The sequence below is a fragment of the Python bivittatus genome, unplaced genomic scaffold, assembly GCF_059951505.1.
Source record: "Python bivittatus isolate LINGU-HERP-01145 unplaced genomic scaffold, Pbiv_v1 ctg000580_np1212, whole genome shotgun sequence".
Lineage (NCBI taxonomy): Eukaryota > Metazoa > Chordata > Lepidosauria > Squamata > Pythonidae > Python > Python bivittatus.
Window position 1 is genome coordinate 15,769,686 of NW_028277087.1, and position 27,506 is coordinate 15,797,191.

The 27,506-nt window shown below is 41.0% G+C and overlaps 1 protein-coding gene across 2 annotated transcripts in view; it reads right to left on the minus strand.

The window, feature by feature from the left end:
- The window catches only part of TRIM9 (tripartite motif containing 9), a 56,104-nt gene that overhangs the window by 3,583 nt on the left and 25,015 nt on the right, over positions 1–27,506 (minus strand). Inside the window, exons 4-11 of one of the 2 annotated variants that reach the window (XM_088149927.1) lie at positions 18,131–18,241; positions 16,137–16,290; positions 13,869–14,026; positions 12,795–12,933; positions 9,284–9,472; positions 4,057–4,092; positions 2,757–2,780; positions 1,026–1,329 (exon numbers count right to left, since the gene is read on the minus strand). In XM_088149927.1, coding sequence (XP_088006053.1) covers positions 1,026–1,329; positions 2,757–2,780; positions 4,057–4,092; positions 9,284–9,472; positions 12,795–12,933; positions 13,869–14,026; positions 16,137–16,290; positions 18,131–18,241 — 1,115 coding nt within the window. The remainder of the gene's footprint in view (positions 1–1,025; positions 1,330–2,756; positions 2,781–4,056; positions 4,093–9,283; positions 9,473–12,794; positions 12,934–13,868; positions 14,027–16,136; positions 16,291–18,130; positions 18,242–27,506) is intronic. The other variant, XM_088149928.1, reaches the window with a different exon arrangement.

Consider the following 27,506-nt stretch of genomic DNA (forward strand, 5'->3'; position numbering starts at 1 on the left):
CATCAAAATTGTATGTCTACAGTGGTCTCCACCTGGGGCTGTTTTTGGAGAGTCTTCAGATTTTTCTTGGTCCAGAATGTAAAAAGTTAGTGGGGATGTGCCCATTGGACAATATTATACATTGCTTCAGGCTGAATTCAGAACTTTAATAATTATTCTTAAAGCCCTAAATCAGCTGAAGACTGATTTACTCACTCTTCAGCTGATTTAATTCACTCTGCCTGGGAATTATGATATTTGAGATCCACAGACCCATACACAAAATCAGTTGGGACAATCTACCCACCAAGGGTAGAAATATGGAAGAGGGTGAAAAAAGGGTAAGACCTTCTTAGTTGCTGAATAATATTTATCTTATGGAGTTTAGGTCGTCCCTAGTTCTCATTTCATCAGATGAGGAAAGACAATTTTATTCCCGCAAGCTTTTGCTGAGCTAAGTGCCTAAAATTTTGTTTAAAGATTGCCTCTTATCTTCTGGCTATGCCTTGTTGCATTTTTATTGCAAGTGGAGTTTGGCCTCAAGAAAATAAAAGCAGGCTGAGCATATGTTAGACTCTCCTGCCAAGGTGGAAGCCAGATCAAGGTCCTTTCCCGTGGAATGGGTTCTGGATCTCGGCAAGTGACCCACCAGACTGGCTCCCTTCTAAGAAGCCTTGAACTGGAGACTCTGTACTCTTTCCTTTCTGTCCCCCACCCCAGGAGCGGGGAACTTTTGGCTTGTTCTCTGATGCTCTGAAACTTCTCCACTGTAGGTAGCAAATGGTGATACTGTAGATTCAAATTTGAATTTCCCAGTTCAGCAGGGATCAAGTGGGTCAGGGAACAGAGTTCCCTCTGATCCAAGAAAGCTGCTGACTTTAGCCTGGTTAGAATTATTTGGCCTAGCACATGATGGACTCTCCTGCTCAGTAATACAACGTTGTATGCTTTGTATGAAGAAGACTGAGTCCCTCATCCCCAGATATTTTAATTAAAAAGGTTTCAAGCGGACAAAACAAGAACAGAACCAATTTGGAGCCAGGTACCTGTTGGTATGTGAGTTGTTATGCATGAACCAGCTCCGGTTATTATCCACATACATGGCCCAAGCCTTGTCATCTTTCCCTAGCATGACGTCCTTGAGAACATCCATCCGGGCAACCCCAAAAGCTGGATCTGGGTGGTTGTCATAGCGATCGATGGATAACTCCCAGTAATGGAGCCCCTTTGAGAAGCCAGTTTTGCCCAACACAACTCGGTCATCGTAGCTGTTGCAGGTAACTGTCAGGTTGTCATTGGAGAAGATGATGTCGGAGTGAGCAGTGCTGGGGTCAAACGAAAACCAAGCCACTGCAATGCACACAAGTGTTGAACAGTTATCAGTATGACTGTGATGGTAAGCAGAGACACACAGCTGGTGTAAAAAGCATTGCATGCTGCCATGCAAGGGAGGAATTTGGGTCTGCATTCAGTCAAAGATCCCCCAAGAGGGTTTTGCTGAGTGCTTCTGCAATAAATCCAAAAAGTGGGACAGAGAGGCAAATTGGGTTGGCTTAAAAAGCAAGAAGGAGTGGAAAATGTCTATTCAGAGAAGCCTCTGCTAAAAAGCTTAAGGCTTAGTGAATGGAAGAGCTGAAATGAAATGGAAGCCACCAAGAGCCTGGCTGCATATTGTACCACTCACCATGTGAAGGATATCACATATCAGCAGCAGGAAACTAGGGTGTGTGGAGCTAACATACATAATGATTAACATGGGAGGATTCTATCTGTGGATCATAGAATCATAGAGTTGGAAGGGGCCATTTAGGCCCCTGAGTTCAACCCCTTAATCAGTGCAGGAATCTATATTAAAATGCATCCTACAGTCTCGACTTAAACACACCCTCTCTAGTAATTGGTTCCATTGTTAAACTGTTCTCCTTTGGAGATTTAGTGTAATATTTAGTGAACAGTTTTAGAAGAAGCCATGAACACACAGCCCCGGGTATATTGCAGATACCCACGTTAAATCAGGCTCTGTAAATTCATAGATCAACCTTTCATTCAGTATGTGAGGAAATGGATTCTGGTTCTCAGACAGAAGCACAAAACAACACCATTGAACTCAATGTTGAGACTTTGCAGAGTTCTGAATGTTATTCTATTCTGTTGTTTTTAAAAGTCCTTTTTTTAGGTGGCACCAAGAAAGATAATAAATATTTTAGACCTGGCAAGACTTCAGATGGTGATGAGCCAAGAGTTTTTCAGAAGTGAAAAAGTCATCTCCTAAAACAACTTCTAGGTGCACCTCAAACAATGTAGAATCATCCCACAAAACCTCGTCATTTGCAGCTATATATACTTCATGCATGTCAGTCAGTGTTCAAATCTAGGACTTGGTACTGGAAACAATTGTAATGCTAAGGCTACATGAGGTGTTCAGCTACAGAGCTGGAATGGAGAAATATATTGAGGGCAGGGGAGAGGCAGTTTGCAGAGTGGAATACTAAGGAGAAATGGTAGGTCCTGGAGAGGTCTTAACACTCCTGGCCACCTTTTCTCCTTACAACTGCCTTCCTGACCCTATAGAGCTGTTATGTAGCTACTTAGCAAATTCCCCCCGCATAGTTGAAAAGACACCACCTTGCCTACAACACAAGAGGAACTTAATTCTCTGAGCCATGCCACGAACATGTAGAATAAAACGCACATATCCAGTCAACGCCAATCAATGCAATTTACCTATACACAAACATACACACACATTTTCCCCATGCACCCAAGAGAGTTCATACCTGCTACCATTTTTTTAATATCAACTGTTGTCATTCCAAGTGGAATGCATGAAGGAGAATAAACAATAAGTGAAATTGGCATTTATACAGAGACCAAAACCTCCAATTGTGGTCTTTACAATGTTCAGACATGGATGTATCTGTTAACTGCATCATTTCTCTCTTACAGAGAGAAGCTCTGCTTCCAGAGCTGCTCCATCAATTTGGTGATAACAAAAATCCTGTGTAATTATACAAAAGGAACAATGAAGACCACACAGCTGTACAGATGAGAAGGGAAAGGTATGGGCAAATCAACTGTAAAGCAGGATCTGGATTGTTTGGATCATCTGCCTTTCCAAAAACTCTTTCAGAACCAAATGAGAATTGAACACTCCTCTGTTTCCATATGATTCAATAAAAAGAAAATTCAGGCCCCAATTTCTTTATTGCAATAGCCGAATCCAAGTTCATGGATTCAAACTCAAATTCCTTCTGGACTGCCTTTCAGTCAATGTGGGGTAAAGATCCACCATTTATAGCTACGTTCATTGGCCAAAAGTGGACTCAGGGGTTGAAAAGGAACCCTGAGCCATTACATCTTGGTGGCAAACCACTGTCTTCTTGAGGCATTGGAAATTTTACATTTTCTTGGCTTGTTACAGCTGATCACTACTTTTCCCCAGCCCTACCTGAACTTCCAGTCTGCAAACTAAATATGAAATGTATTTCACAGACTTGGCTCCTTGATTGCCCTTGCCTGTGCTTGCTTTGCTTCCTAATTGTGTAGGCTTCTCACTGTAGAATTCCACAGCTCTTATGCCATTCATTTCCCTATACATGTGTGCTTGGATTTTTGCTTTCCACTCTGAGCTACTATTCTGAATATCCCACTTAGATGACCTAATCATTAGAAAAGCCCCAAATCTCTAGGGAACTAAACCTGTCTCCCGTGGAGGCCCTGACACCAAAAGACAATTCAGGAGCCATTAGAATATAATAAGAGAGTGCAGTTCCACATGTATGTAGGAAGCATGCATGAAGCTCTGGCCACTGAAATGAATGAGGGAGAGTATTAACTAGGTTGTGTATCCATTGGACCCTGATGCCTGCTCTCTCCAACAAACTAACCCTTGTGATTTTCCAAGTCTCTCTCACTCTGAAATCTCTCCCTGGAATAGTGCATCTCACAATCATCACACACTGTAGCAGAACAGACATTGTCTCAGACTGAATGTAGGTCTTTGTACAAACAAGAAAGTTGGAGAAACAAGAGACCAGAACAAAGGCCACATCACTGAAGTGGAACAAATATACTTGCCTAATTGGGAGAAAGGTCCTGACTGAGCCTCAAAACCTATAAAGAGATACTACATTTCACACGTTGACACCAAGAAATTGCAACCAGACGCAGGCAACAGAGAGTGCTTGCGTTTATCAGCTAAACAAGCAAATTGCCAGATTCACTCCAAAGGCTGAAGACCTGGTGCAAAAACAGAGCTGTCTGCACAGGGCTGGGGGGTGGCCTATGGGTGTGCCCCATGAACCAGGACAGCCAGAATTCCCATTTGGGTCTTGGAACTAAGTGGCAGCAGGATCAGAACAGACCAAGGAAATTGTTCTTCACATTGTGCTTCATTAGTTTACTGAAGCTGGAGTGGATCAGTGGAAAGTCTTAGCCATGTGAAATGGAACTGCCACATTCAATGGCAATAGTCCCAAAATATCAATTGCTAGAGGAAGAGAACACCGAATGGCTGAGGCTTTGCTTGTAAGGCTTCCCCAAGGCATCTGGCATGTCTCTATAATGGAATGAGATGCTGAACTGGATGGAATGAGCTGTAGAGTTTGATGTTCTTAACACAGAATACACTGGGAATTTCTGCTTTTATATCCTCCCCCTCCCCCTCCCCCAATTAATATTTTCCAATTAAAGCAGAATTAGAAGAAGTTCCACCTCTTTCTCTACCACTCTTACGTACTTTGCTATTTGTTTTTTTCTGAGCGTAGACTTGGAAACAGTAATGTATGCCAAAGTAAGCAACAGTATGCATAATTTAGTTTGCATAAATATGTGATTAGAAATGTGGCTGCAGAATTTTGCACATGGATATGGAAAATGCACACAGCCCTGTTTATAAGGCTCCCACAAGGCCTTTTAAACCATTTTGGACCTCTACCAGCTTGGAAAATTATGAACTCATATATTATACAGTAGAGCCAGATTGGTCTAGTGGTGAAGGCACCAGGCTAGAAATTGAGAGACATGAGTTCTAGTCCCGCCTAGGCACAAAGCCAGCTGGGTGACCTTGGGCCAGTCGCTCTCTCTCAGCCCTGGGAAGCAGGCAATGGCAAACTGCTTCTGAAAAAATCTTGCCAAGAAAACAGGGACTTGTCCAGGCAGTCTCTGAGAATCAGACACGATTGAATGGAATATATATTCCATTCAGTTGTGTCCATTCAATCGTGTCTGATATATTACAGTACATTTTCTCCATAAAGAACACAAAGAGCAGCACACATCTTCAGTTTAGGAATGAGGCCCTCCAACCCCATCCCCTCACACTTTGTGCCCCACTTTAATACCAGACTACTTGCAAAATATATAAACTCCACATACAGGAAAATGGGGAGAATCATTAACACTAAGTACACTGGACAAGAGATCAAAACGTTCAAGTATGAAGATGTTGAAAGCCAAGGCAATGGGATGCAAAACCCATAGAAGCACAACGGGGAAACAATATAACAAAGAGAACAAAGGCCAGATGGTGGCCCCTTGGTGTAGCCCAGCAACTGAAATGCTGCATCATTCCTCCTTTGAAAGAATGGAGGTGCCAGAACTATGCTCCTTTGCTTATGCCAATGTCAGGCAGAGGCCAATGGAGTTATACTGGTGTAAGCTAGTGATGCAGGAGAATCCAAAAAGGAAAGGAAAGGCAAAACACTGGTTATTGTGCAGAGCTGACCATAACTGCAGAGGAACCTCAACTTTGCTTAAGCCTCAGTGCAAAAATTAAGAGCCGATGGCTTCTTATAGTCTTGGGAACTTCAATGGTGTGACTGTGAGCATCAATTTGTCCACACGCTCTTCCCTTAGGGCCCACCAGGCTTTCTGTCCTACCTGCCTTTCTTGTTTTATGACTCACTGTGGCAACCATTTAATGCTGAAAGCACTGCCCCCAGCTCTGCCATAGAGCCCACCACATATTCTGAGCATTCCACATGCGCCTGCTGACTTAAAAGGTTAGAGACCTCTGGGAAAATCCAATAATGCTTCAAACCTCAGAAAGAAGCAGAGGGTTATGAGTTCAAACAAAAGCACAGAGCCAGTATCTAGAATTGCTTTCCTTGTGGGTCATCCTCTTGCTAAAGATTGAAAAATGATAGGATTTGGCACTGTGGCATGATTCCTCACTATTTTAAGGGACATATTCTCATTATGTTGCCTTCATCTCATTCCCAGCTTAAAATCATGCTTTTCCACTTTTCCAGGCACATCTTTTGCTGGGGACGTAATGTACAGCAGTTCCTCAAGTATATGGTTGATGACAGGGTCAGGGAGTGGGATCTGCCCAGTTCCTATTGGCCCCTTTAGGTTTCTCCAGGCCCTCCGTTGCCATTTTTGATTTGGACTGGAGAGGATCCTGGACACCTGGCTTCCACAGAGTTATCTTTCTACAAAATACCTGACTGGCCCTTCAGAATACATGGGTTTAGTGCTCTCTTGAAAGAGCACTAGACCTATTTTTAAGCACAGGTTTACCAGTTTTTTGAAAGAGTGCTAGATCTGTATTTTAAAAAACAGTGTTAGTTCTGTATCACACAGAAAGTCTGGGAAGGAGGGCTGGGTTTTGCTGGTTCTGTGCAATGAGTGCATTATAGGTTTTCTTCTGGTTCTGCTGAGAAGAGCTTTTGCATGGCTATACTTTGACCTCTTTTTATTACTTTGCCTATATCTGTGACAGTCTGCTTATTCTTTCCAAGTTCAGCCAGCAATGGCCATTCACTCCAGCCCTGATTTTTCCTTGCAGTACTTACCACTTTGGGATAAGTGTGTGAGAGCAATGTCAAGTTTATTATCCTCTTGCAACTGAAATCTGGTATGCAGAGGGGCCCATGTAAAAAGAATTGGGGTGAAATTGACAAGAATGACATGGCAGAGATGAAGTGAAAGAAGGTACCCCAAATGTTCTCCACACTTTCTGACCTGTTAGGTTATTTTTGAACACAAGTCGAGTGGTCTTTCTGAAGACACTAAACTCATGTTCAAAAATAGCCTGACTAACCGATGCAAACATGCCCTATTCCTCCAGCTTGTCACATGGGAAACTTAAAAGGTAGCTAAGCTCTCCATCCCAGGCACTCACCTACCACCAACCACACCCCAACACATTAATGAGAGTGACTGGTGGTTATTTTCCTGAACGTTCTCCAAGGCCTGTGGGAAGCTGACATATCTTGGAGAACCCTTCTGCTCCAACATTTTGTTGTTGTAGCCATGAATGGCAAAGCCATAAGTGATTGGAAAAATCACAACTGATTGGTTTCATACAACACATTAAAATGTAAATCATAATTTCCAATTACCATTACTGTATTATGGCTTACTATGTTTATTACTACATGTTTGTGTAGTATTCCATTACTGCCTTATGACTTAGCATCTAAGTCAGAGTCAGACTTAATCCTGAACACAGTGGGTGGCCTTGGTCAAATTACTCTTAGTTACTCATCTGTAAAATGGGTATATTGATGACCAAACTATGTTTTCCATTCAATATGCACATTTTTAAAAATGCCAGTAGTATCCTTTAGGGAACTACTTCGTATGGGGAATCACTGCAATACAGAAAGGAAGTTTAATTCTTTTTTCCCCTGGTGAGAATATAATGTGAATTCTTCCTTCCAAGCTTACACAGTGTTTGGCTCTAAGATCCTTTTCCATAGATTCAAAGCAGTTTTAAATGAATTTCTGAATAACTGAACACTTAATAATCATATGAGTAATAGCACATATGCGTATGCATCCCAGAGCATACCACCATTTTGGATGCAATTAAATCCAGCAGAAATTAGCCAATAAAAGTTAAATGGATCATGCTTGATCTAATCTGGTCTTATCTCCTGATCCTTCCACAAGTATTAGCAACCTCAACCCTTTCAAGAAAAGAGAGAAAAAGCATATTCCAAGCATTTGGCCAAAACATTTCTTTAAAAAAAATTGTTTGTGCATGTGGTTTTGGGAATGTATCAAGATGAGTTGTGCTTCAGTCTGGACCCTCAGCAGATGCAGTTCTACCAAAACTGTCCTCCCAAGAAACCTTCAACTCATAAAAATAATTTGAGAATTAGGCCTGTGTGGGTAAATAATGGAATGCCCACCACTAGACTGCATTTCAGCTGTAATGAGGAATGGTTCCCCTTGACCTCTGGGGTGGAAAACAGAGAAGACATAAAAGCCATATCTTTCTTCTGCTCCAGATTCTTATGGTGGCTGTAATATCAAGAATGAGTTATCAATCTTGCCCTTCTTCTAAAGTTTTCCCAAAGGCAGCCTTCTCAAATGTGTCCCATAGACAGATCTTATCAATATCTACAGAAAAAAGAGAAAGGAACAACTTGGTCTCTGTGCCTACAATATATGTATGGGTACTCTATATACAGTAGGAGGATGCCAGAAATAAAGGGAGTGACTACATAATGATAACTTCTGCATCTTATTATCTCAAGTGGTATCTTAGAAATCATTAGTATATCTAAGCCACACAGCAAGCAAAGGAAAGGTTATCAGCTGTAAAAAAATGCCAAAATCCCTATTACAGTGTTGTCCAAACTTGGCCACTTTAAGATGAGTGGACTTCAGATGGCTGGCTGGGGAATTCTGGGAGTTGAAGTCCACTCATCTTAAAGTGGCCAAGTTTGGACAACACTGCCCTATTAGGTTTAAACATTTATTAGGCTAACTCTGAGGTTGCAAAATAGAAATCTGGAACATTTTTGGTGACCTACAAGTTTGCCTAATACAGTTGCCTAATGTAGATTTTGGAATCAATATATATATTCTAAATGTAATCTGCACCTTGACAATTTGCATATGTATGTCTGTGGATGTGGACATGGGGAGGGGGGAGAAATGGAGCTTTCTTAATTTATGGAAGACAAACTGCGAACAAGGGATCCGTGCCTATGCAGCCAGCCTGACAGAAGCAGCTACTTCACGAGTTCTACCAGGTTCTCTTGCTCGCTCGCTAGTGCATTTCAATGTACTACAGCCTTGTTACGTAGAGACAAACACGTCACACATCTACATCATCAGTCTCCTCCACAGTGGAAAGCAGCAGGCCACCAACAACACAGAACACTTGATCCCATCTCATATGGATGTCATGGGCAGGATGGGGGCAGGAAAAGGGGACCCCCCCAAAAAAAAATCCAAAAAGGAAAGCAAAAGCAAAACAGCAACAAAACAAGAACCAGACCCTGAAACAAAAACGTCCAGAAGCGCAGCTCAAGAGGCAATTGCTAAGCGTGCTCGGCTCACCCACCGGCCGAATTCAGAGATTGTAAAGAGGAGTGCAAACTCATTTGGTGGGACGAGGATCTTAGCTCAAAGTAGGATCTCCCCGGAAAGCTGTTTTGCAGGTTAAGGGTGGAAGAGAAAGGACTTGATCTACGCAGTGGCAGCCTTTCCAAAGGCACTGGGAAGGTCAGGGCCTGCTCCTCGGGTTCGGAGTCTAAATGTAAGATCAAGGCAAACTCAAGGTCAGAACTCGGTTGGTATACTGTATGCCATTACAAAGACATGTTACCACAGCCACCACTGGTGTAAATGCAATGAGATAGAAGGGATTGATGTTCGAAATAATAACTAAGATTGCGATTCTGGAACAGAAAACATGAAATGTCAACTCCCTGGTGGGTATTTACAGAGCAACCGCCAAGCTCTTGATAAGAACTACCCCCCTCCCCATTAACATGCATGTATTAAGATATTACAGAAGGGGTAGCAAAGTTAATTAGTACAGGGTTTATTCCACTACTTCCCACACAAATCTCTGGTGTGTTTTCCAGTTCCTACTGTTCCTATATTTAAGAATGAAGAGATTTTGATGATAACTAAACTAGAAGAAAACAACATTTCTTTTACACTACTCTGATTTTTTTAAAAGCCTAAGTTGTGAAAGTTCCATTTTTTTTCTCCAAAAGTTGTTCAACACTCATTTTCTTTAGAAAGAACTGTAAGAGGTTCTTGTTATTGCAACTAACATATTAAAGATAGGGAAGAATTCTGCACAATCACTGAATGTCTGGATTCACACTAAGCCATAGTTTGCTTTAAGCATAGTATACTCAATAAGCTAAAATGGCTAGGTTCACACAACATACTACACCAAAAAAATTACGGCTTGGTTCTATGTCCTAACCAAGCCGATACATCTCACAATAGCAACTGTAACAGGATGGAGAATGATTCTTTAGATGACGAGGATAGGATCAGGTCAGTCCAACATAGTTAGCAGATCAATTTTCTATGCACCATTTCTGTGCAGCATAATCTGAAATGGGTATCCCAGGATCCTTTACAGCAGTGCAGAGGATGGTAGAGCGAAGGACTGTATCTCAAGCACTCAGGAGAAATAATGTCCCTTCTCCACCAATCACTTAACACAATGCCCAGTCAGTGCTCATAACATGCATTTTAAGCATGATTTTACACTGTAATCACAACAGCAATGAATCCATTATTCAGGAGGAGAATGTTGCATTTTCCAATGGCGGACTGATGGACAAACCTATATATTTAAGGGTCTTCTATATTTCAACTAAATCAAGTTTTAGTTTGGCTTTCACTCTACTGAGTGAGTCATTGCTCCATGGAAGATTCATAAACTAAGTTCAGGAAAATAAGGTCTTTACTTGATTGGCCTTCTGTCAGTGCTCCAGTTACACCCACATGACTTCCCTAAGCTCTAATGGTAGATGTTGCTGGAATGCTAGAATTTATTGTCCAGTTACCCCACTTTTCTTGACCTAAATGAGCATGCTTCCTAGAGTCCATATAAAATTTCCCATGGCTACTATTTCCAGGTTTGCTGTAGATACTGTCTCTTATGCTGCTCAGCTTTCATTATCAGGAATTCCAACATGTTCAGTTTATTGACAGTTGCAGGTTGACATTTCTAGTCTGGTACCCTTCTCAATCTCCCTGACCACATAGGAGGAAAAAACAAATTATCAGGTGATCACCAATTTTTCAGTAAGGAGTTTGAATCACTACAAAAGCCCAGACATAAAGACAAATGGCCACATTGGCAACCATTCATTGTTCATGCCTACATATCACAGCTTTCCCCTATGTAAATTGCTCACCACTTTACTTGAAGGGTACGATTATGGCAGTTGTTTGTTCACAAGCACCACCACTGGAGCAACATCTGCCCGCCATGGGAGCTGTCTGAGTCCTGAAATGGCTGATATTACCAGGTTTATCTTACCTGTTTTTAAACCACTGACCCTGTCTATTTCAAAATGGATTCTACCACCTATCAATTCATAACCAAGATAGAACAGGTTAGGGGAGCAAAAATCACAGATTAATGATATCAACAACTGGGAAAATGCAGCACTAAAGGGAGACTTTCCCATATGATATACATATTATTGAAATATTATTGATGCATCATGTCCTCCATCTTTAGGAAAGGAACTACTAGGCTGCATGAGAAATGGATCTTATACTGTGGAAGGGTTCTACATAGCTTTCAGAGCAAGGCCTAATCCTATTCTGAGAAAATGGGACAATATAATTTCAAAGTTGTAAAAAATATTTGTAACAGATATAAATGAGATTTAGTTTTAGTAAAGAATAACACTGGAGTTTTTTATGTCTTAACAATCCACATTTAGGAATGTCTCTTAAGTAATATATAGAAAGAGATTGTATGGCTAAACAATGGAAGGCAAAGATGATAACTTGCTTTATACAACACTGAAATGTTTTTTAAAAGTCCCTGGAACTACTTCAGCTAATTGTCTCTTAAAATATATTTAAAATATTAATTTAATTTAATTTATTAGATTTGTTACAGCCACCCATTGCAGAAGACTCAATTTGGCTTACACAATCAATTTATATTAGGTTTTGGTTGTCAAGGCCAATTATATTCTCTTTTCTATATATCAAGGAGACATATTTAAATATGCAATAAGAAAACCATATTGCTTATTTTCTGTAAAAGCTGTGAGTTTGACACACTTGCACACATTTTGCAATATAAATCTTTGTGCAATAAGTTATTCTGCAAATATTATCCTAAATCAGTCTTTCTCAACCAAAGCCCCCCAAATATTATTGGATTACAACTCACATTTTTCTTGGCTGGGTGTAATGTGAGCCCTAATCTGACACATATGGAGGCCCCAGGCTAGGAAAGGCTGCTCTAAATTGCATTTTGTGTATTCTGATGGAATTTCATAATTCAAATACCAAGCAGTAAATCAAATTATTTATTACTATGTAAGTGGAAGCTAAGGCACAAGAGGCTGCCAAAGTCCAAGAGAGGCCAGGGAGAGGTTAAAGAGAAGTCCAAGAGTTAAAACAAACATACAGACAGACAAAAACCCTCCATGAATTTTGGCATATCCACTTCATGCCAAAAAAAAGAGTGCTTATGCAATTTATTTTAAGAATGAACAAAAAAAGTATCCCTTGAGCCATCTAACTTCCATTGGTTCTCTGGTGCTTTTGGGGTTGTGGGAAATGAGACTCCAACTTGGCTAATAGAATAAGGAAACATAGCTGAAACAAGCAGTACTAAGAAGGGCACAAGGAAGTGACTCTCTCCTTGTTTCCTCATGCGCACATAGAGACATGTTTTATTCCCTGAGAAAATCCTTTCAAAAACCCACACTCACTAGCACTGATGACATTACTTAGTTGGGTAATGAAACGTCTGCAAGCAAACAACCAAGCTCAGAGAGCACCAAGGACTCCACAGTTCCACCCTGAGCTACAGATATTCTCCTCCATTGAAAATCCTTCCAACCAGGACTTACCCTCTGAAGTCTGCAGGACCAATGTCTTGCTGTACAGGCTGACCCCTGTCTTGTTGAAGGCCTTGACTCGAGCACTGTAGGTGCTGTTGAAGTGCAGACCATCCACAGTGCACATTGTCTCCTTCCCAACGTAAACCTCCTAAACACCAAACATACAAAAACTGCCATGTAGTGGGTTAGATGACTGCTTTTCCAATTTGTCAAGCACTGACTTCTCTGTCTGGCAGCAGTTCTTCCAAATATCAGCAGGAGTTCTCATGTCTCCCAACATGCCATTCTTAAATTTGGAAATACAAGGGGTAAAATCAGCTTTCCCTAACCTGCTGCCTCTTTGGATGCTATTAGAGTACAACTGCCAGAATTTTCAGCCAGCAGAAGGCTGGATTAGATTTCTACATCAGAGGCGAGCTAGTTTTTCCAGGCCAGGGGTGACACTTGGAGTTTGAATGTGATGCCAGGAGCTACATGCCAAAAAACATACAAAGAAAAGGATGGGGATAGGAAAATTCAAGTAATATAAATACTCCCAACTGACTTAATTATTTTCCCCATCTGTCATAGTTAACATGATTTGCTGGCAATTTTTGGAGGGGCTCTGGAAAGCCACATCTAAAGCTTGGAATTTGGGGATTTCAGGTGATGTAGACTTGTCCTACCTATTTTCTATCACTAAGTGACAAAGCTTCATCCTGTGCAACATTGGTAACAGATGGTGAAACCCATGTACACTGACTATTTTCTGCTAATCACAAATGTGTTCCAGAGTTATTTAGAATTAAGCTGAAAAATAATGGCTCTTATTGCATGCAAATTTTCTGTAGCATAGCAGTTGTGAATATTGACTATGAGTTCACAAGCCTCTAGCTCGGTGTTTTTCACATTTGGCAACTTTAAGATGTGTGGACTTCAACTCCCAGATGTTGACTGGGGAATGCTGGGGGTTGAAGTCCACACATCTTAAAGTTGCCAAGTTTGAAAAACACAGCTCTAGCTCAAACAGTTCAGTCAGGTTTGTTCATCAGATAGTCAAATTCCTTTCCACACTCAACTCACCCTTCTTTATTAATTGCTTACCCTGAACTGACCACCATTCCCATCATCCAGCTCCAAGATGTATCCTTCCACCTGCACTGTGGACAGAGGTGGCTGTTTCCATGACAACGTGGCACTGTTGTTATGGGTGCAACATTCTTCCAGTTGAAGGATTGGGGGGGCTGGCACTGGGGAGGAAGCTAAACAAAAATTAGTGTAACCCTGACTTCTACCTCCAGCCAAGATGAAAATCACGGCGTCTGGATTCCACAAGAGTTAGCTTGGTCCTGAAGAAGAGATTTCACTTAATAGCAAAGAGAAGCACTGATATTTCATCTGGAGAACATCAACAGATCTGTGCTGCTGCAAAACTCTGTTTATATATCGTCTTTTGGAATTTTTTTTGAGAAGTTTTCTTTATTATTAGATTGTTGATTCAAAGCATGTCTGAAGACAGTTTTCAGTATTTCTTTACTTGGCAGCCCTGCCTGTTGTGGGTCATTGTGCTCTGGTGCAAAGGCAGCCCAAGAAGAGTCAGATCAAAGATAGAATATGTGGTTGCTGGTTTGGAAGCAGAAGCATGAACTGGCAAGTAAAGAAGTGCTGGTAATATATTTCCTCTTTTTCCCCCCCTAATATGGAATTCAGAGTGGAAAACACTTTGTATGCCCAACACTGTAGCAAACAAGCTTGGAAGAAAAAACGTGCATTTAGTATCCGGAGAAGCTCAAATTGTTTTTTATGAATTTGACAATTCCTAGGTCACTGAACTGTTGACTACAATTAAGCCACCCTGTGGCAGAAGAAAGACTTATAGTAGCAAGCACGTCCTGTTAAAATCTTCAAAGTCAGAGCTTTTGGAATGGTTTCTTAATGGATTAAAAAGAGCTCACAGTGAGGCCTGGTTAGTATTTGGAAGGGAGGCTGCCAGGGAATAGCAGAGTTTAGGCTAGACTGGGAATTAAAGAAAAAAAAATTCCAGAAGATAATGGCAAATCACTTCTCTATAGTTGCTGAGAAAGTTGCATGGATGTGTCCAGGAAGTTACTAGAAGCAGGACGTGTATGTGGAAGGAAGTTCTTCCTTTTCATGATGTTGCCACACTATTGCAATCTTAGTCCAAGATCAGTAGTAAAAGGGAATTCTTAATATGTTTCCGAAGTAGGCAACTTTTAGCTTGTGGGCCAAGAAAGTCCCCAACCCTTTTTTTCTGGTCTCCAAGAATTCTGCCATTGAACTTCAGTAGCAAATCCCACATTATTTATGTATTTTTTTAATTAATTATCTATAAAAACAAGAGAGTAAATCCCAAATAATGACAAAATTTCGTATTGGTTTCCAAAAAAATAAGACATGTAAGCTATCAGTTTGGCTTAACTCATCTAAAGTGAGTAAAAACCAAAACCTCACACAGGATCAGCTCTGCCCCTTCATGCAACAGGATGTCTCAGCTGTGGATGGTCAGAATCAATTATTTAATTCCGACCATCTACAGCTGAGACATCCTAGAAGGAGCAATGTCTAGCTCAGTGTTTCTCAACCTTGGCAACTTGAAGATGTGTGGACTTCAACTCCCAGAACTCCCCAGCCCCTCCCAGGAATTCTGGGAGTTAAAGTCCACACATCTTCAAGCTGCCAAGATTGAGAAACATTGAGCTAGCTGTTGGGGATTTGATATGTTTATTACATGAGTCCTATTCATACACCAAAGGATTTGTTTGGTCTAGTGGTTAAGGCATTGGATTAGAAATAAGAAGAACTGAGTTCTAGTCCTGCCTTAGGGATAGAAGCCAACCTAGTAACCTTCAACCAGTCACTTCCACCCTAGGAAGAAGGCAATGGTAAACAATTTCCAAAAATTCTGCCTAGAAAACTGCATCAACTTGCCCATGTAATGGCCAGGAGTTAGGACTGTCTCTAAGGCAAAAAACAAAAAAAACCCACTAAACATTACATGCTTATGATTATAGTTGTGTAAGGCAGAAAACAGCAGGATCACACCCATTGGCCATATATCTTCCATTGTGTTCCTGGTGGCTCAGCTCCAACTTAATTTCCTTCTGAGAACTGAAGGAGGGATACTAATAGGCAAACATTGGATTTAGAATCCAGACCAGACAGGTGGGTTGAGGCCAAGAAGGATGTGAGAGTAGGGCCAGAAAGCATAATTCATTCTCCCTTTCACACTATTTAAATCTGCAGTACCTTCTACACTTTAATGTATATTTAATTGTATAGATATTTAAGAGAGCTTTAGATAGTACTGTAAGTCAATTGCAGCTTTGAAAGCACACAGATAAATACATTTACATTTCATCTGCATGAAGTCGAGTTGGTGGATGGACTGCAACAAAGGGGCACTATCAAGGTTGAGGTCAAAGTCTGTGGTCATCCTTGGAGAGAGTGTCCCTTTCCCCCACTGATCTTCAGTCAGGTGCACTCTTCGTATCAGTGCGTCAGAAATCTGTTGACAAAGAAAATCAAAGAATCAATGTACACCATGATCAGATCTATACATAGATCTCTGGGAGAAGCCTCTGGGAGAAGAATGGGTTGGGAGGAGCATAAAACTTGATAGATAATGCAAAACCCATTTTCAGCCCCAGTATGTTCCTGGTTGCACCTAAGCCTAAATGAGGATATGAGTTCTCAGGTGCCCCTATACATGGAATAAATAAATATGAGCGCTTGCTTATCTCCCTAAGTCTTTTCTCACCTAACATCTTTAAACAGTGGATTACAATCCCCATCATTCCCAGACAACATGACCTATGGTTGACCAGACATTACTGGAGCTGACTACATTCCACTTGACTTGTGAAGTTATGCATTGGAGACAGACACTGATGGCAAAGATATAGATTATGAATGGTATTGTTCATACATCAGATTATATTTGAAGACAAAGCCCAACAATTCCAGCATGTTTTGGGACAATGTTTCCTCATTGGGGGAAATGTTGATTTCACAAAAAGGGACAAAAATTTAAGAACCTGTTGCTTCAAGACAGTTAATGGAGGACCTAGCTTAAAATTGATCAGCATGGTAGCTACCATGTATACATGAGTAAGATAGAGATAGAGGGATACCTTCATTCACATGCACAAGATCATTTAATTGGATTATGACATAGCTAGTTAACCCTGAGGATCTTAGTTTAGCCATAAATAGATCCAAACTTGGGGCAGGGGCTAAACTGACTCCCTACAGTCAACCACCTTTTCCTATGTTGTCCAATTCAGTGTCTGTAATTGAGACTAAAATCTCTGTGGCCATTTTGTTTTTCATTCCTACCACCAATCGCATGGGGGGTGGGGGGGAACTAAACATGGTTGGTACAGACCCTCATCATGACATCATGGTTTTTAATTTGGGGGGCTTTTTATTCTCATGAATGGGATAGGAAATATCTGCCTCTTAGAATCTTTTGTGGTAACTGGGAGGTCAGAAAAATTGGCCAGTGGATTACTGATCAAATCATCCAAAGATTGTCTATTGATCTGCAACACTTCCCCAAGTATTTAGAGAGGGGGATTTTACTCCTCTGCCTAAACTGTTTGAGTAAGGAACAGGGTTATCCACTGAGAGGCAGGTCAAAAAAGTCAATATGGTGACCATAACCATGCAATTGAAGCCCTACTCCTTTTCTATGGGTGTCATGACACATGTAAAAAGGGACAAAGCTTTAATTGTGTGGTTGTTGCTTCCATCTTGACTTTTTTGATCTGCACCCTGCAGACACCCCTGGTAAGAAACAAGGACCCAAGTCTTTCTGTATGCTCAACCAGGAACCTCTGTCTAATCCTTGACAGAATGCCTTAAATAGCTAAAAAGGCTAAGTGGTTTATTTTCTCAAGCCAACTCCACTGTTATTTCTGTTCTCAATATGTTTATCCCTTTAAAGAATTTATTTTCCTGAGTCCAACTTGTAAAATAGAAAAATAATCCAGACAAGGAGATGCAAATAAGGATGGAATTGTAATGACTTCCACTGGATTCAGTGGGAAATGGATCTGGGTGTTTGGGGAGATGCACTAAAGCCATCTTGTCAAAGGACCCTGAATAACATAGGTCCTCCCTCCATATATACTTGCATCAATCAGTTTTGAATGAGAGGATCATATCACAATTCCAACCATGGACTGATTAGTTTCCATTCTATTCCTTAGAGAAATGCTGTGGGATCACAAAATGGGTCCGTCTGAAACATCACAACATGTTATTCCACTCACAATGGGTGAAGCAATGAGAAGAGCCAATCCATGCTTCCCTAACAGGAAAGAAAAAGAAGCACGAGCAGTCACCTGCAAAAATCCACTGGGGTCATTCTCTTTGATGACCTCCAAACAGTATTCCATCAGCCCAGTTGTCTGGCGCAGTTTCACTGTGCAGTGAGAGATCTGATCACGTACCACCTGCAATAAAATACACAAGTGAGGTAAGTGCTTAGAGTGGGTAGAGATGCTTTTGCAGATAAGGGCCACGCCTGGAGAATTTGGGAGAAGAGGTTTGAAATGATCAGCCTGGCCAGAAATGCAATAGATCACGTATTCCTCCTTGCCCCTGAGCTGATTTTGCTGGGTCCCTCAAAGTCAAAGAGACTTTAAGGGTTTGGAACTAAAACTCTGGCAAACGTTATGCTGCTGCATAATTCTGGTCCTAGACAAAACCACAACCTCTTCCTCAAGCCATCATTTTGCTAATGTGCTTGAAGGCAGCAGTATGCAGTCCCGGTGGAGTTTGACAGCAGGCTGCTAGGCATTAAGAGTGTGGAAAAGAGAGAGGGTTAACCATCCTGTCATTAGAGATTCTGTGTTTTAACAATTGCTTCTCCCAAAAACAGAAGAACAAGTGAATTGGCTGCATTCTTACTAAGCCATAACACGGTTTATATGGCTTTGGTTTAGCATGTAGGGTGAATCTGGCCAGTGTTTATTTATTTCATCAATAAAAGAAATCATAGCTTGGCAACGTGTAAACCAAATCAGGGAGAGGTTCCTGACATTCCTTCATCCACACTTTCCAGTTTTAGCATTGTCAAAACAAATTTCCAAAGTTGAGATCCTCCAGAGGCCTGGTCAGAAGCTCTGGACCTGCCTCTACTCCACTGGGCACCACTAACAGATCCAGTACCAGCTATATTTCCTCACAGGCAAGGACATTCAGAGATCTGTGCATTGAAGCAAGGGAAGGAGGCTGCCCCAACGCCAGCTCTGAAACGATCTAATCTTGTTTTCCAAACTTTATGAGCTGCCTCTTTGTTGTCAAGCTTCTATCTTCAGAGGCTCTATTCCTGTTGTGTGTCTTTGCCCTCTCTTGAAGGGCAGATCTTTCAACAACATCAGCAAAAGCTTCTGGGCACAGAATGTGTCACTGTGGTTCATTATGAAGAATGGAAACTTGGAGCAGGGTTTAAATAAGTATTTTCAGCCTCTGATAATGTATAGCGTTCATGGTTGAGAAGAAAAAGAGGGGTGTTGAAACTGAGCCCAGAATCTGCTCCAGTTCTCCCACCTCCAATATTCCATTCCTGGTGTTGTTTTCTCCAAACATCCAGGAGTGCAACAAAGAGCTGATGATTCAAGATTAGGCTTGCATTTCTCCCAGACCATACACTCTCTTACTTTGAAGATGCCCATGATTGTTTGGGACTATTTCAGGAACACCTCCTGAATTCTGCCTAGCGGTGTAATTCATTGCTCACCCTGAAAAAAAAAAAAACTTTTGTAGGTGTTACAGTCACATAAACCACTTGAGCATTATGTGCCAACACTCAGAAAAAGCACCAGTCAAGGTCTTCAAGCAGCACTATACTTGCTTTGACCTGCTTATGACTTTATGCTTATGACCACCATAATATTACCTTGGGAGTGGCTAGGTTCACTGCATACATTGGAATATTCTTTTCTGACCTTTTTTTTTTTTTTTTTGGTAAATTCTTGAGGGGAACAGCAAGAGCTGGACACAATTTTTTTTTTTAATTTCCACCAAATATGTGAGTAGAGAAATTGGGTGGACAGTATCTACAGATTTCTCCTAGGGAAAGGAAAGATTTCTCAAAGGCACAATTTCTCCTTGGGGGTGACCTGAAGAAGCTCCACGGGAAAAGTTCTCTCATAATATCCCCCTCCCCCTTGGAACTGAATGAAAATGTAGGAAGCCAGAGAGGCTGTGGGACATTGGAGAGATGACGATACAGGACCCTTCCCTTGGCCATCTTACAGCTAAATACTGTAAGGGAAAGAACACTATCCTCTAGAATAGTATTTCTCAACCTCAACAACTTTAAGATGTGTGGACTTCAACTCCCAGAATTCCCCAGCCAGCATGCATCTTAGAGTCACTGAGGTTGAGAAACTGCTTCAGAATTTCACCAAATTCTCTTCTAAGAGGAAATTTCCCAAGCAAATCCTCTTTCACCAGATTAAATGAAAATGGGTAGAAAAGATGCAGGAAAAGTTCCGTCCCCAACACTAGATGTGTTGTTCAGCCACTAAATAGATAATGGGCAGAGGAAGCCATAGGAATTACTCCAAATAGGAAATGGGCTCCTGGCCTGGTAGAAGGCTCCTGGTCAAATCCAGCTGAAGGAAGGAAGCCAGCTACCCCATCCACCTCTTCCCCTTTCCTGGGTTGCTGAGTGGGAATTTGCTCACGCTACCATTCCTAGCCTTGAAATCAGAGAAGGGAAGCGAGCTACATCTTACACAGGCTTCACTTAGGGATTTGACAGGAAGGTGAAAAGAGTGGCAATGCTTCAGTTGGGGAAGGCACTCTGCCTTGTAATATAATTCTGCAGATGACCACTAGAGGGACTCATATATCATGTTCAATTATTCCTTTTCAATTATGAAACCCAGGAAAATGCCGAGGCCACATTTTAAAGGCTTTCAGGATCAGTGCCAGCTTTTCACTGACCCCATTCTCACAACGTGCATAACCCAATCAGCTGCTACCCCAGTCAAATCTCCTGACTGGTGATTCTGGCAGCACATAGCCACTTTAATGGGTTAAAAAAAAACCCACCATTATGGAGCTACAGAGCCAGTGATGAGTCTCACAGGTATGAATATTTCAGTTCAATGGGAAAAAATGGAAAAAGTCACAAAAAGACTTTTTGAATTCATTCCCACTCTATTTCATATATGATCTGAAAAACACGGCAATGGGCAATTCCTGCCCTGATCAGATTTTGATTCTGATTTCTGCATTTTGTCCAGCACAGAATATGGGGTTTTCACTGCACTTTCCTTATACTCTGATCTCTTACTGTGAAATCTGCAGTCAAGAAATACACAAGGAAGATGTTTTCTTTTTTTACCACAACACTTCTTAGAATTCTCTTCTAGAAAGAAAAGGCAGTCTGTAGTGCAAGATCATACCTATGGTTTGGGAAAAAAACACTCTATTATCTCCTTATTTTCTTTACAGCTTTAAGCTGAGCTTCCTTGTTCTCCCCAGATAACGTCATCATTCCCTTGTTCACATTTTCAGAATATCATTGGAGGAATCACCATCTGCTATATATTGCCCCAAATGTATGCATCTCAGGGTGATAGTTAACTAAACAGAGGTACATTTCTATGATTTTTTAAATCATATTTGACGTTGTTTTAAACTTGTCAAAAATTTGGAAAATGCCTAACTTGACTCTGCTGGAGTGTTATGAGTTGGGTGGCCTATATATTTGATTTATAAATAAAGTGAATATATATATATACTGTATATTTATATATAACCCTAAGGGATTTTTATATATAATCCTAAGGGATCAAACTATAACAGTGAGACTCTGATGACCAGGGCTGGATTTAGACGGTGAGGCCCTAAGCCAGTGATGGCGAACCTATGACACGCATGTCAAAGATGACACACCATGAAATTTTGGGTGACATACCAGTGTTCACCAATACCCAACAACTATTCTCCCTGTCTGAGTTACCAAAGAAACTGAGTTTGTTTCACTAGTATTTCATTTTTGTAATTATTTGATGTTTCTTTACATAATACATAGCACCATACATGATTGGACTGTATTTTTTTAAAAAAATTAAATATGTAAAGAATTTTTCTCTTTTGTTCAGGGGCAGATAACATGCCAACAGAGTCAAGTTAGGCATTTTCCAACTTTTTGACACGCCAAGCCCAAAAGGTTCGCCATCACTGCCTTAAGCTATATAAAACTTGGAGGCCCCTTGTTAAAAGTTACACCAGAAAGTCTCACTAAGGTGCATACCAGAACAGGACCGCCACAAAAAAATTGAAAACATATATATGTCTTTTAATTATTTAATTAAATAGCAAGGTCTTTAAAGTGAAAAATACAAATCATTTTCAGATGAATGCATTTACTGATTACATATTTATCATTTGGCTGGCTCGATCTCTCTCATAGATTATAACAGTTTACCCTGGAAACAATACTTAAAATTATTTTAAAAATTACATTTAAGATACATAAATATATATACAAAAGCCCGACAAAATAAGTAATCAGGATCACTTTTATTAATGTAAGTAATAATGAACTCATCTGCAAAATCAGAAAACTGATATTCTGAAATTTTGTGAGGCCCTGCAGACTGTGAGGCCCTAAACTGTAGCTTGTTTAGTTTATGCCTAAATCAGGCACTGCTGATGACAGAATAGAACAAACTGAAGAGAAGATGCTTTGCTTTTAATGTAGCTAGGCTCCACCTAAAAAAGAAGTACATTTCGTTCAGACGCTGAACTAAGCAAAATAGGTTTTGCTTGTTGGTGGCTTAGATGACATGTGAAATCAGCCATTGTGGTTCATAAGCCATGATTTATAGCTCAGCACAGGTTCCCGACTTCTTTAGTCTCATGAATGTATTTGGAGCATGTTCTGGGTATGCTTGCACATAATTGCTGGAGGTCCTGCTCATTCACATAACGGCAGCCTTTTGAAACTCCTAATTCCAAAGCGCTGATTTATCAACATGCTGCCTGCTGTCTCCTCCAGCTTCCCCAACTCCTGAGGTTCCTCACTGATCCTGCCTACCTTTTCGTCTTTTCTGGGCAGGTAAGCACATTTCCAAACAAAGCACCAGGTCACAACAAGGTTCCATTTTTATTTCTGAATAATGTCTTAATATTGGATGCAGTGACATTCTTTGAAATAAAGATATTAAAGACTAGAACATTGCCTTGCCCCTTTGAACTATTAAACGCTGCCCCTTTGAACTGTTAAATTAAATGCTATCTTTTACCATTTTTAAGACTCAGAATGGAGCAGGATGCCTGGTAGACACCAAAGAAGATGTCAATGGGCACATTTGCCCCATCTGCCCTCCCCAGTAGAAACCCCAAATTCAGTGTATTGTGTGAGGACATCCAGGCCACAGAGCATGGTTAAGCGACTCCTGCCTTACCATGATGGCTAAACCAACTTTCAAAGTCACTTGTTATTAGTCTAGCTGAGCCAGATGGGAATGCCAGCACTAGGGAATTCTTCAGCTCTTAACAGGCACTTAGCATTGATTCGAGAAATGCCAGGGCCAGAAGACCTACTGTTGTTTTTTTAAACCTCCTGTCATTCTTTTAAAAAATGTTTATTGATACAAGCAGTATACTATGAAGCAAAGTAGATGCCAAGGCTGTGCCCATCATCCATCGTCATTTTTCCAGAATGACTCTGTGGGCCTCCTAAATCAGAGCCCAGAGGCATTCTGGGAGAAATAAAGAATGAGGCAGTCGTAGCCTTTGCTTGGAGCAGTGTTTCTCAACCTCGGCAACTTTAAGCTGTGTGGACTTCAACTCCCAGAATTCTTCAGCCAGCATCTGGCTGGGGAATTCTGGGAGCTGAAGTCCATACAGCTTAAAGTTGCCGAGGTTGAGAAACACTGGCTTGGAGTGACACTCAGCTGATTTTCTGAAAAAGAAACAAAGCTGCCCATTCACTGCCTAGTAAAGTCCCTGAATAATGGTGCAGTCTCTGGGGAGCACTTTACTGCTCACAGTATCACTGCACTGGGCCAGGCTATACGGTAACAAGTTGACCTTTTGCTGGTATGCCTGTTACCAAAGAAACTGTTGTGCTGTGAGTAATAATCTGCATGGAAATCATTCAGCTGAGTTAAGAGGCTCCCAATAAAGGGTCACATGGAAAGCACCACCAAACCTTTAAACTCCTTGACCCACTCAGTTAGCCCATCCTCAGTTACACACCTTGTGCAAACATCATCATTTAATTAGTGGTGGGGCAGGAGAGGTTAGTCTTATCCCCAAACAGCCCGGAGTCTGTTTTGGATTAATCTTCTCCCTTTGTCAGCTGTGTCAAAATTGGGGTAATTTCCAACATCCACCACAGTCAATTTTCTAAGAAAAAGAGTTGGAGGTGTAGAAGGGCTGAGAAGTGAGGCTTCCATTACCAATGCCAGTGGCAGCCCAGAACCCGCCCCTCGCAAATGTTAATTGGCTGCAGCAGCCCAGCCACACCTACTGCTGCCTGCCCAGCCAATGCAGAAGGAGCTAGGGATAGAAGGGAGCCTGTCTAGGACTCTCTTGACAGGTTGTTTTTGGAGGGCTCTGTGTTCCCAACTAGGTGACTTGTAGCCTGTTCATACGAGTGAATGCTTTATGGCCTCGACACTTAAGGAGACAGGATGTCTGGCCAATGTCTTTCAGCAATAACAGAAATGAGAGAAATGTGTGAAGGTTCATGAACATTAGTTTCCTTGTTATCCCTTGGCTCCCAAATATAAGGAAATAAAGATGAGAGAAACTGAGAGCCCTTTTTCATAAGGTTTCAGAACCACCAGGTTCTGGCCAAGTTAGTAGCTGACAAGGTTAAGCATGCTGTCTGAACGTGGCTTGCCTGTATGTAAAGTTCATTGGAAGCTTGGTCCAGATGCCATCTGAAGGGAAGAGAGCCAGGCAAGAGGAGATTCTCAGTGATGGCACCTGGACTTTGGAATTTTTTCCCCAGGGAAGAGGTTTGCCCGGCAGCCTTGTTTTTGCAGCATTACGGAAAATATTTTTTCTTCCATAAGCTGTTAAATAACTTTACTTTCTGTAAATTGGCTTTTATGCTGCTTTTATGTCTCTTTATTTGATACTAGCTTGAATCTTGCCAACTTTTTATTGATTGGGTTTTGTTTTTAAATTGTAGAACTGCTGAGGAGATGGAGAGCTTTTAAAAGGCAAGTGATAAATCTTGTAATAAATATATGCCAAATGCACAGACTCTATCCACAGCCAAAACATTTGAATGCATCAACACAGTGATACCAGCAATTTTATATCACCACCAACAGGGCTAATCAGCATGTCTACATACTCTTGAGTTGAGTTCAAGTCCTGGTAACTACAGGGACATAACCATGCAGTTTTCTTGGCAACAATATTGAAGTGGTTCATCACTGCTTATTTTCAGATTTTTTTTTCAGTTTCCCAGACTAGCCTACAGCCCTAGAGTTCCCCATTAGTCTCCAATTACTGAGCAGGTCAGATCCTGCTTAACTTGGGAACCCAGACAAGGTCAGCTAAATATTGCCACCTCCTGAGACCAATATATCTGCATATTAAACCAAATTCCTGTCATGTTATGGACAGTTTTGCAAAATCCCTAGATCACTTCAAAGAAATGGTCTCTTAGCTCTAAACATCTTGATGATGTTTGCTGGGCATTCTAATTTGCTTAAAGAATTGTGCTTGCACTCTCTGGCATGTCATCTCTTTAATCCTGTCTCTAGCTGTACAGAGTTAATAATTTGGCTGGGTATATTTTGCACAATTTTAAGGGATCAAAAAACCTCAACTCCCAAGCCATCCAAAATTGTACTGTAACTAAATGGTGCTTATAAAACACAGCAAATATATTTGCATAATTAGTGCCATACTATGCATAGTGCTTTTTATTGTTCTAATTTATTATGCAAGGCACTGGGGGGCTGTTTGGTAAGGCCTTATACAGTATTCCTCAACCTGGGAATTCTGGAAGCATGGGAATGGGGGGGGGAGGGATGATGAAACATGCATGGTGACATCATCATGCGAATGCACCAAATTATGTACTTGTGCCAGACTTCAGGACAAAAGAACATACAGTATTGTAATTGCCACATTTATGTGAGATTCCAGTGCATGCATATCATTTTGGTCTCATTGCAGTTTGCTGTGAGTGCCGCTGTATGGGAGTTGCAGTCTTAACACATTCGGACACACACAACATGTGTAATGTAGTACATTTATCTGTGGCTTAGTGTACTGGTGAACCTGGGCATCATGATTTGTAAAATGTACTGTATGATAGCCTGTTGGGTAAACCCATCCAACTCTGGTTTATTCAGTAAGGAAACCATAACTTATCATTTTGGGGGAACATAGACATCATTGACATAGATAAATGTCCTTCTGCACAGCTGCCAAACTCAGACTACTGAAAGGTTTTAAATGCCTCTCTCTCTCCCTTCCTCCCTCCTACTTCATTTCTCTCCATTCCCTTGCAATTCATCTCAGCACTTAACAAGCAAGTGGACCTAAGGTGATCTTCAAGACATCTCTCTCAGGCATGGAATTGCAAGGGAGATGATTAATGACTGAATTCCCAGCTAGCTCATTCCACTGAATAGGATTCTGCCTGAGAAGTGGAAGGAAGCTGTGGTCAGAAGCCCAGTTCCCCTCAGAAGGACCAAAAACAGCTCTGTATGTGAGCTAGAAAAAAACAGGTTGATAAATGATTGGGGATTGCCTTGTTCTCCTCTGTAATCTCTCTCCAGAGCTATTAGCATTTTCTTTCCATCTGAAAGGGTAGCTACACCTGGTCATCAAGTGAGCCTTTGGCATCAGACCAAGAAAATGAAGAAAATACATAAATGGTAAGACCTAGCTGCAGCCCAAAGAGGTGGACATGTACAGAATGCTGTCCACAGTTTCAGAACCCATGAGGGTTCCCAAAAAAGTTTGGAAAATCTGTGATCATGTTGAGGTGGTACTGAAACCCTCCAATGCCCTCAGCAATCTTAATGGGAACATAACTGACCTCCTGAGTTTTGGCAAGAGTTTGAAAAATGCCCAAATAAGGCTTTGTTCTGCAGGTTGGAAATGATCAAGGTGGATTCTCAGAGGGCTAAAGTATGTATGTCAGTCTTGTCTTCTCTAACTGGGAACCCTTCAGATGGGTTGGGCTGCAGCACCTTCATCCATGTTGATGAATGCTTCTGCAAGATATTATGTGAGGGAAAATTGATCCACAGGGTTGCATGTTTTATAATACAACTGAGTTCTCTCCAGCAGTGAAATATCTGAATCCTCAATAGTTTTACAGCTAATAAACAACAAACAAAGGGGATAAAAAGCAAAAGGGGGGGGACTTGATGCTTATTAACAAAGGGTGGTGGTTGTGTAAATAAATGCTGAAGGAAAAACCATTTATCTCCAAGGCATTTAAGAGACCACAAAGCTTATTATCAGCTTTGCAGAATTAACTGTTTCTTCCTCCTACACTCCTGTTACAGTATACTAAGGAATCACTCCACTCCATCTATTTCCATGACCTGATTAAGATATGCTAAACCACAGAATTTCATAATTAATGCACTAGCAATGTTCACACAAGACACTTACCAATAATTAACTAACTCTATGTTTATTTAATTGGCCTAATTTTCTGAGTTCACACAAAAGACTGAATCACAAATTAACCACATAGACTGGGTT